Here is a 10392-nt window from a genome sequence, read left to right on the forward strand (position 1 = left end):
AGATGTTTTTCATCAAACTGAGTTTTAGTAGAGAAGTGTAAAACAATGGGACGCACACCTTTCTCCAGCAGAATTAGAAGTAACTTAAATATGTTGTGGTAACTGTATATGTAACATAGGTATATCCCACTGTACATCATAGAGCTTCATCAGACGATATGCTGCATCACAGGAACCTGCATGTCTGAGAATAGAACCCTGATTGTTTCTGACTTTAGGATCCTCTTTACATTTTGATTTTACCTGCACAAGTTCACATTCTTTCTGCTGTTTACAACAAGCATTTCTTCCAGCAGTGGTGGAAACAATACTTAGAGCCTTCACTTAAGTACAGTTAACACGGTAAAAATATTAAATTACAAGGCGCTGCTTTTAAGATCCTGCAGCTAAAAGTACTGTAAGTAACAAAAATATCTGAAAAATAAATAAATAATATATTATTGTGTATAGCATTATTAGATTCCTTATAGTGTTGCATTAATGTGTAAGTAGCATTTTACTACAACTACCTTAAACACATTTTAGTCCAGTGGGTCCCAAACATGCGGTTGTCCCCCTTAAAGGGAAGTTCACCCAAAAAATAAAATTCAGTTATTATCTTTTTACCCTCATGCCGATTGAAGGTTGGGTTTAGTTTAGAGTAGATAATGACTGAATTTTCATTTTTGGGGGAACTATCCCTTTATAAAAGCACAAATCTAAACATGTGCATTATATTTTATAAACTTATCGTTTGTTTATTTATGGAAAATATTAATCTGAAAGGTGTAAAATAGGTCAAATATCAGAAACCTGCACAATATTTCCTGCTAAAATCTAGAAGAGTGCATATATAAAGTAGCATTTACTTGAAATATTGAAAATCGTTGTTATTTATATTCCATTTAACTGTATGCAAAACAGTGCCTCTGAGTCAGAGAGGGTCCTTCACATGTGGCCCACCTTCCCTGTACTATTAAAGAGATGTAGTGGAGTATAAAGTAGCATAAAATGTAAAGTGCAAGTAACTCAAAATATATGTATGTAAGAGTACAGTATGTGAGTAAATGTACTCAGTTTCTTTCCATCACCATAAATGACCATGATATTCAATAGCATGAATGAAGTAATACCGTTATTTTCCCTCTCAGATGTACTCCCAGCTCTGTCCGTACGCCCTCTGGGTCCTGCTGCTCCTCTACATCCCTGCTACACACACAGCAAAATGTCCACAGCAGTGCGTCTGTGACCAGATCCAGCTCACAGTGACCTGCGTCAACAAGAACCTGACCCAAGTTCCTCCCACTGTTGACGAGGTCTCTCTTCTCACATGAATACCTAAGTTTAGTGCCCTTCCAGCCCCATCTGACATTAACCCCCTTTTTTTTTGTAGATCACAGTGAAGTTAGATCTCCGAGGCAACGACATCCAGGAACTTCCCACTGGGGCTTTCAAACACACTCCTTACCTGACTCACCTGTCGCTGCAGCGATGTAACATCCGCAGGGTGAAGGAGGGTGCTTTCCGCAGCCTCGGTCGCCTGGTCTTCCTCAACCTGGCCAACAACAACATTGAGATCCTCTACCAGGTCATCACACACACACACACACACACACACACACACACACACACATACAGATCCAGTTCACACAACCACATTTATTCCATCATTCTCTCGTGGCCTCCTTATTAAGACAGAAGTCATAAACATTCATAAAGACTCCTTCATGTTCATGTCAAGGTTATGACAGTGTAATGTATACCTTCAAATAAGTTGTTACCAAACAAATGTTACCCCCCACACTTACACATTTGAAGTACAGCAGAGTGAATGTATTTTATCTTCCTTTGTGTTTTGTGAGTTCAGGAGTCATTCGACGGCCTGTCCTCGCTGAAGCAGCTTATGATCGACCGTAACCGCGTGGAAGAGATCCAGCCTGGAGCTTTCTCTCAGCTCGGCTTCCTCAACCTGCTCTCCCTCACACATAACCAGCTGGTCTACATCCCCAACCTGGCCTTCCAGGTACACACACAACAACCTACACACAAAAAAAGTCAAAATGGCAAAAGATAGTTTAAAGAAATGCAGAATTATCTTCCCGACCTCTTCTTATTCCAGGGCTTGCAGAACATCAAATGGCTTCGTCTCAGTCACAACTCTCTGAACTACCTGGACACCGAGGCCTTCGCTGGTCTGTTCACGCTCACCCGTCTCAGTCTGGACCACAACGAGCTGCAGTTCTTCCCCACTGAGACCATGATGAGGTACTGGACATGTTACACCGTCCAGGTGTCCGTCACAGAGCTGAGCAGAGGTCTCATGTGGACATTAAATCTACTTTAGGAAACTATTTTTGATGAGAAATTCCAAATGTTTTAATGACACAAATTTCTGTTACTATTACTAGTTACTAGTTTTAACACTGTAAACAAACAAGAGACTACAGCCTTGCTAACAGCTGTGTGTGTGTACAGTGCTATTCTGAGCTAAACGCTAATGTCAACATGCTGCCATGCTTATGTTTAACAGTAACTTCAACCATGTTCACTGTACACTAACTACGCTAATATTTGTTAACACTAACCTTACCAGATGTGGAGACCTGAATCACATAACTTGGACTTGAGTAGCAAATTTGAAGACTTGACAAAATCAAAAAAGACTTGAACACCAATGACTCGTGACTTTGCATGGACTTGAGCCTTTTGATTTGAAAACACTTGATACCTAACACCACACCCATGAAAAAGTCATGTGATCAACACAAAATGTATTGCAGTATGCAAAACATGCGGGTCCAAAATTATAGACAGAATCACAACTTGCTTAAAGTTAGCTTAGCTGTTATTATGTCAAGCAGACATACAAGCGCTCCTACAAGTCTCTGCATTATACCTTATGGTGAAACGTGAAAGCAGCTTAAAGCTTAGCTAATGTTAGCTTAACAGCTAAGTAACTTTGTAAATCAGCAAGGCTGGAAACTCACAATTATATTAGAACTTGTTTAGGACTCAAAACACAAAGTCTAACACTTGGTAATTGACTCAGGACATTTCTCTCCACTTGGGACTGGAATGCAAATACTTGAGTCTTACTTGTGACTTGCAAAGCAATAACTTGATCCCACCATGAGAATGCCTCGTCCTAGTTTTGCAGGTATTTCATCATAAACCAAAGTATTGCCATTTACTGCCATCCAGTAGTTGCTGAGACATTTCACTCAAATGCATAAATGTGAACCTCAGAGTGGTGCTACAGGAAAAGTCAAGTTATCACCAAAGTCAATAGGATTCATCCTCTGGAAACGGGAATATATGTACCAGATTTAGTTTAGTTGTTACCCTGCAGTAGTTGTTGAGATTCTTCAGTCTGGACCAACATGGTGAACCGACCAGCTGACATTGCCGTCCCTAAAAACACTGACAATCTCATTTGTCTGAAACCTGAAATTTCCATCTTAATTTTCCACACTTCTCCATCTCTTGGTATCCAGACTGCCAGAGGTGACCCGTCTTGATCTGAGCTACAACCCGATGACTTACCTTGGAGAGGAGGTGGTGTCCATGGCCAAACTGACCCACCTTTTCCTGGACCACATGTCCCTGCAGGACATGGCCAACACAGCTGTCTCAAAATCCCCCAACCTCATCCACCTGGACATCAGCTTCAACCAGCTGCGTGTCATCCAGCCCTTCTCTGAAGGTTCACCCAAGCTGGCACGCGTCAACCTGGCTGGGAACTCCATCTACTGCAACTGCTACCTGCGTCCACTCAGGTACAGCACAGGACCTTTGTGGGGTTCGAATGGATCGCTGACATCTCCACATCACAGCAGTGCTTTGATTCCGTCAACCTAAAGCTACTAATGTCTTCTTCACCCCTCTACAGGGAGTGGTCCATCCGTAACAAGGTGAAGCTGATGGGGACATGTGGAGGACCGGCTCACCTGACAGGAGAGAACCTGGAGGCCGTTTACCCTGCGGAACTGCGGTGTCAGAGCCAGGAGGCCATGCTGAAGGCAGAGTTCGAAGAGGCGACCAGGATTACACCGCCACCCACTGAAGAGCCAGAGAATAAGGTCAAGTGTCCTGCCAACTGTGTCTGTGAGGTGAGTGGGCTGTGTGATGTGGGAATCCAGGGGAGCCAGTCATGTGATTTACTTTTTTGCATTTCTTGTCTACTTAAGTCAAAGATATACTTGCTTTTAACTTGCATAGTGGTTCTTAGACTATCAGAATTTTCATGTCCTTATGTTATCTGTCCCTACATGTAACTTTGGACATTGCTCTCTCTATTTTCTAAATTAACAATAAAACCATGTTTCCAGCTCTTAACCATCCGTCCATTATTATTTTGTCATACAGTTCAACCTCCATATAGGTGTCAGTGTCACTGTTGGGCCCTTGTCCCTCACCCAGACTTCCAAAAACTCAACAATGAAAATAAAGTTTAAAAATCCTACTTTTCTGAAAAACTTAAATGTACCTGAATAAAGTAATACTCAAATAATCAAGGAAACATGTTAGTATTTATTGTGAGATAGATACATTATTTTTCACACAAAATATGGCTGTCATTTTCACCACACCAGTAGATAGAATGTTTTTTATATTCACTTTTTATTGCCTTTCATAAAGAAAAACAGTGTTAATACAAACACTGAAAATGGCAACCACTCAAATGAAAGAAAAAAAAAAAAGTTAAATTAAAATAAAATAATAGAAATATTCACAGGATACGCACTGGCAGTTCCAAGCATGTTTCCATTAAAATTTGTAAAACGCTAGATTTTTAAAGTTAAATAAGTGTATTTTGTATGCATATGTATATTCAATCTAATAAAACAAAACTAATCTGTTAAGTTAGTGAGCGCTTTTTCACAAAATACTATAGAAATGTCATTTCCACTACCCTTTCCTCTGTGGCGGAAAAGGCAAGAGTGTGGTGGAAGTGCTGATGCTCATGGAAGAAGTTAGGCTTCAGGACTTTCTGCCAGGAACTGCTTTCTGTCAGAAAGCCCAGAAAGCTGTCTGAAAGGGGCTTCTGACAGAAAGGCTTCAGGAAATCAGGTGTTACAGGTTAAAGTCATGCCAGTCATGGCTGCCTCGTGTGTCCTACATCAGTTTGGAGACATGGCTGCCAAAAACGTTGGGAGCCACTGGTGTATATGTCACTTTAAAATGACAAGAATATGATCATAGGAAATTGAGTCAGGAAAGATGAATGTACATGATTTGTGTGTGTCCTATACCTCCGTCCTTTGTCCTCAGGCTGAGACACACCACTCCTCATGTGAGAACCGTGGTCACACCAAAGTTCCTCGGGGTTTCTCTCCCAGCACTCGTCTCCTCGACCTGCGTGGCAACCACTTCCACTACATCCCTGGCAACAGCTTCCCCGGTGTTGCCCAGGTGGTGTCCCTACATCTGCAGCGCTGCAAGATCGTGGAGGTGGAGGGCGGAGCTTTCAGTGGAATGAAGGGACTGATCTACCTGTACCTGTCAGAGAATGACCTCACGTCTCTCAGCCCTGACGCCTTTAAAGGTCTTTTAAATGGAAAACTTAATTTGTCAAAAAGATCTTTGGGTAACACTTTGTTTGAAGGGGTGTGCATAACACTGTCATAACCATATCATGATGCCTGTCATTAACATTAAGGAGTCTTTATTAATGTGTACGGTTGTTGTCATTTGGTCAGTAATGTCATCTTAAATGCAAATTTGACACTGTTTGAGATGTCTTTCTTATGACAACTTGACATTAATCAAGTCAATGTCTTTGTTATGAAAACCTGAGATTAACCAAGACAAAATGTATCCGTTATGACAACTTGACATTAACCAGGACAAAAATGTCTTCATTATGACAACTTGACATTATCAACATTGTCAACATTATTTAGCTTTATGTTATAACACAGAGCTAAACAGTTATGTTGGTTAATATCACGTTGACATAAAGACATTATTGGCTTGATTAATGTCAAGTTGTTATAAAAAAGACATCATGGTCTTGATTAATGCCAAGTTGTCATAATCAAGACATTTTTTTTTGGCTAAAGGTCAAGTTGTCACATCTTAAACAACATTAACTTTACCTTAAAAATATGATAGACTGAATGACACTTAATGACAGGTGGCATTGCATAGTTATGACAGTGTAATGACAGTCTCATGCACACTCCTCCAAATAAACTGACAATGGCCTTTGTTGTCTTCAAGCTTAATTCTTCTAATCTAAATTCACAGGTCTCCCTCAGCTCACTTACCTCCACCTGGAGAAAAACCGCTTCACCAGTTTCCCCAAAGGAGCCTTCAAACTGGTGCCCAGCCTGCTGGCGCTTCACCTGGAGAACAACTCCATCACCAAGCTGGAGCCGGACACCTTGATCGGAGCCGAGGGCCTCAGAGCCCTCTACCTCACTGGGAACGCCATCGATCACATGTCACCCAGGGCTCTGGACCGGGCCAGTGACCTCGATACGCTCCACCTGGGAGGAAACAAGCTGAAGGAGGTGCCCACTGAAGCACTGAGCAAGGCGGGAAACCTCAGGGACCTGAGGCTGTCTGGGAATTCAATCCGCTGGGTGGGGCCCAACGCTTTCCGACCACTGGAGAGGTCGCTGAAGGAGCTGTATCTGGATAACATGGGACTGGAGAAGGTGAGCAGGCTCCAGATACCTTCTTTAAACATTGCTGCTTTAAACTCTTTAAATATTAGTGGTCAAAGGTCAATGATCATAGTCATTTTGACCTCACGTCTGTCCCACTCTTATGAACGCGAGAGGGAATTTCTTCACACTTGGCTCAAATGTCCACTTCACTGAACTGATTAGATTTTGGTGGGTCAAAGTTCACTGGAACCTCACAAAACACGTTCAGTGATTGTAAGAAAATTATGGCAAAATTTAACAAAAATGTCCAATAGGATACTAACAGGGCTGGACTATGTAACTAGTCACCTCTCTCTTCATACCATCCTCTTCGTTTTTCTCCTTCCTTCTCATTTAATCATCAAAATGAAAACTTAAGCACTAAAACGCTGGACTTGAGTTCAAACAGAGGCTTTAGAATCAGAAAAAAATAACTTGGCTGAGGCTATGTGACAATTTTCTGATGCTATGTCTCCTCCTAGATGTCACAGAACTCCCTGGCAGGTCTGGGTCCAGGGTTGAGGAGTCTCTACCTGGAGGGAAACCAGCTGGAGGAGGTGCCTAACCTCCACCCCCTCACTTCTTTGGAAGTCATCAACCTGGCTGACAACCCTCTGATGTGTGACTGCCCTCTGCTGCCACTACGCTTGTAAGACAGTTACAGCACACAGAATAATCATTAGTATTCAACTTTTGTTTTGTTTTTAGCTTTTTGAACAGGACAACATGTCTAAAATATATATATATTTTTAAATTTGGGATGATTCTTTAGTTTAAATACATACAAGTCAATATATTACACCCGATAACATTTTGAACCTTATCCTGAAAACCTGATGACACATGTATTTTAGCTTCTAGTGACACTAATTCCGCATTTAAGGTTGCATACTTCACATTTGGTTGTTTTTTCCAGGGTTTGTACAGCTTTTTAAGAGCAAAATTCAAGCAATTTTCAAAAGATTCAAATCTTCCAAAGCCTGTATCATCACATCTTAATTAATCAAAAAATCCTGCCCCTTTTTGCTTTGTGCTCCAACAGCAGTTGAGCAGACTTAGTACCCAATGGACCCTCGGTCAACTTTATCTTTTTCTGCCAGTTATGTCTAAGAAGGGAACCCTTGATTTGGGAAACTCTGGCAACATTTGTACATGTTGTTACTTCCTTGTCCACCTTGTACAAACAAATTGTGTTTTATAACATAACAACCCTGTGGTTACGATGTGGGTAGGTTTAGGGACAAAAAACACTTGTTTAAGGTCATGATTTGGGTTAAAATTATCACAGTTGTGAGATCTTTCATGGATCCCTTCGAGACACCCACAATGGATGTAGATTAGCTAGCAAGTTAGCTAGTGTTTTGTTAAATTTAGCTATATGATGTAACTAGCTAGCTAATGATTGATAGATTAACTGTTGTGTTTTGCTGACATTAGCAAACTTAAGACTATATGTCACTTTTATAGGTCTCCAAACAATGTCTTTAGCAAGTAACATCTACAAAATTGGTTCTTTTCAGTATAGACAGTATAGGGGGCACTGCTGTTTAGTTTTTTTCCTTTTTGCACTTTGAGCACCACAAGCCATTTGCCATTTAGTCCCATTATATTTGAGAGAAAGCAAAGATCTCTATGGCCGATATCTCCAAAATTTGGCAACTCACACCAAGACAATCAAGATTGATAAAGAGTAGTATTTTACATTTTCGGGTGAACTGTCCCTTTAAGAAATTTCAAATATTAAAACATTGTTGGTTTACACGAGTGATTGCGTAGATGAGGCACCAGATTGTGCTGAAAATCAGACATTTTTTTTAACTCTGGCGACTTTGCATGACCTCTGTTTAAATAAAGAATCTTTCCTCTTCGTCTAGGTGGATTGAGAAAGTCAACCTGAAGGTACGAGCCACCTGCGCAAATCCCCCCGAGCTGAAGGGTCGCAAGGTCAAGGATGTCCACGTCTTCAAAGCCTGTCCCGGGGGAGAGAGCCTCCCTTCCGCCCCTACCGTCACCCCAAAGCCCGCCAAGGCACCCAAGGCAACCAAACCCAAACCGATGCACCTCAATGGCCTTCGGCAAGTCAAAATGCTCAAAGCCAAATCCAAACCTCGCAAGAGTCCCAACACAAAACTGGCAGCAAACAAGGAAACCACCAAGAGACGCAGCATGGCCTGAACCTGCTGCCTTTTGTACTGATGTTCTGGGACCCCAGCTTCCAGTAAAAACTGGCAACTGTTGAAGATTTTGAGGTTAAACCATGGATTCATCTCATCTAAAACTGTAACCTCTGCTGACCTCCACAGCTGTAGCAGCTGAGGCCGTTTCACATCTCCTGCCAGACAGTTTTTTTTTTTATAGTATTTCCTCTTTGCTGTCTAATCAATATTTGTTGAAAAGAGGTCAAAAAGATTATTTTTCATCAGCCAGAGAACCTACACTGAGCACAGATGCTTCACATTCACAGCATTAGATACACATTCCCAGCTCGTCAAGCTCCTGAGCAGCTCTGTTGGACATTTTAGCATCTTGAAGGAGGCAAATGAAGTGAAAGTCATTAGCATTAGTTATTTGCTCGAAAATTATACAATCATTGGCTTTATGCTAGTTATCCTTAACCACTACACCACAACTTCAAAATGTACTGAACTCGCTGAATTTGGAGTCCCATTTGTAAAAAGTCTGAATCCAAAAGTTTAGGAATGATTTTTTTAATCGGTGATTTATTTCCAAAAAAGGACACATCTGGAAATCAAACAGGAAGAAAATAAAACATTACAACAAAGACCTGTCTACTATGTCAACCCAGAATGATCAAACACTTCAGAGTTACATTTACAGGTTTGATGTTGGACTCAGAAATCATCATGTTTAACTGAAGCCAGTAAGCTCTGCACGGATATCACTGTGTAGAGAAACTTACCAACATGGAGAAGATGAGGTAGTTTTGAAATAGGTCCTTGTGAACCATTTGCAGTCAAGTATATTAAGTTATGACCCTTAAGATTTTGATAAAATCAAGGATTCAAGGATTCAAAGTACTTTATTGTCATACCAGCTCACCTTTACAGTTTATGGTACGAAATTGGTACTCGGGTCCGGGATTGAGCCATAAATAATTAAAAACAAAGTATTTAAAGAGCGCAAGTAAGGCAAAAGAAGAATATACAAGTAAGACTATAGTAGGTACAAGGATTAAAGAGGCTGAGATCAGCACTGCTAGGTCTAAGAGAAACATGCATGAGAAAGTATTTAAAGAACACAAGATCAGACCCTATTTTTAATATTACTCATGGTTATTGTTCTTCAGCAATATTCAGAGTATTTACACTGACACTGACAGGAAAAGTGAATAATACTGATTAGGGATGTCCCGATACAACTTTTTCACTTCCAATATGATACCGATATTGCAGCCTTGAGTACTGGCCGATGCCAATATCGTTCCGATACGGTATCAGCACAAATCATACATACTTTTATTACTTATTTTGTAGTGTGGAATGTTAGAAAAGGCTTGATGAAGTGATGTTACTCAAACAGAGAACAATAGTCAGCAACCAGAGTCACCTATGGATAGAAGTGCTGGAGCGGAAAATGGACGGCTTATCGGAGCGCTTATATCAGAGATTTTAGATGCAGTCCGATAAAATCCGATACTCGTATCGGGATCGGGACACCCCTAATACTGATCATCTTGTTACAAAGGCAGAGAGATGATATTAGTAACTCTGACAGGGGCTAGAAAACTGGATCAGAGCAC

At 40.9% G+C, this 10392-nt stretch overlaps 1 protein-coding gene across 1 annotated transcript; it reads left to right on the forward strand.

Annotated features, from left to right (window-relative positions):
* The first annotated feature begins 1058 nt into the window (after positions 1 to 1058).
* chadlb (chondroadherin-like b) lies at positions 1059 to 9509 on the forward strand. The gene is made up of 10 exons (XM_084741473.1): positions 1059 to 1295; positions 1373 to 1567; positions 1847 to 2002; positions 2099 to 2244; positions 3474 to 3755; positions 3869 to 4088; positions 5251 to 5524; positions 6229 to 6641; positions 7115 to 7281; positions 8507 to 9509. The coding sequence occupies exons 1-10, from the start codon at positions 1131 to 1133 to the stop codon at positions 8805 to 8807; spliced, it is 2319 nt and encodes a 772-aa protein (XP_084597599.1). The 5' UTR covers positions 1059 to 1130; the 3' UTR covers positions 8808 to 9509.
* The last annotated feature ends 883 nt before the right edge of the window (positions 9510 to 10392 follow it).

The sequence above is a fragment of the Lutjanus erythropterus genome, chromosome 17, assembly GCF_056507025.1.
Source record: "Lutjanus erythropterus isolate fLutEry1 chromosome 17, fLutEry1.hap2, whole genome shotgun sequence".
Taxonomy (NCBI): Eukaryota; Metazoa; Chordata; class Actinopteri; order Lutjaniformes; family Lutjanidae; genus Lutjanus; species Lutjanus erythropterus.

Coding starts and splice junctions, on each gene's coding strand:
- chadlb (XM_084741473.1), top strand. CDS start 1,131: ATGTACTCCCAGCTCTGTCCGTACGCCCTCTGGGTCCTGCTGCTCCTC. Junction 4,089..5,250: donor CTGCCAACTGTGTCTGTGAG/GTGAGTGGGCTG, acceptor CTTTGTCCTCAG/GCTGAGACACACCACTCCTC. Junction 5,525..6,228: donor CAGCCCTGACGCCTTTAAAG/GTCTTTTAAATG, acceptor CTAAATTCACAG/GTCTCCCTCAGCTCACTTAC.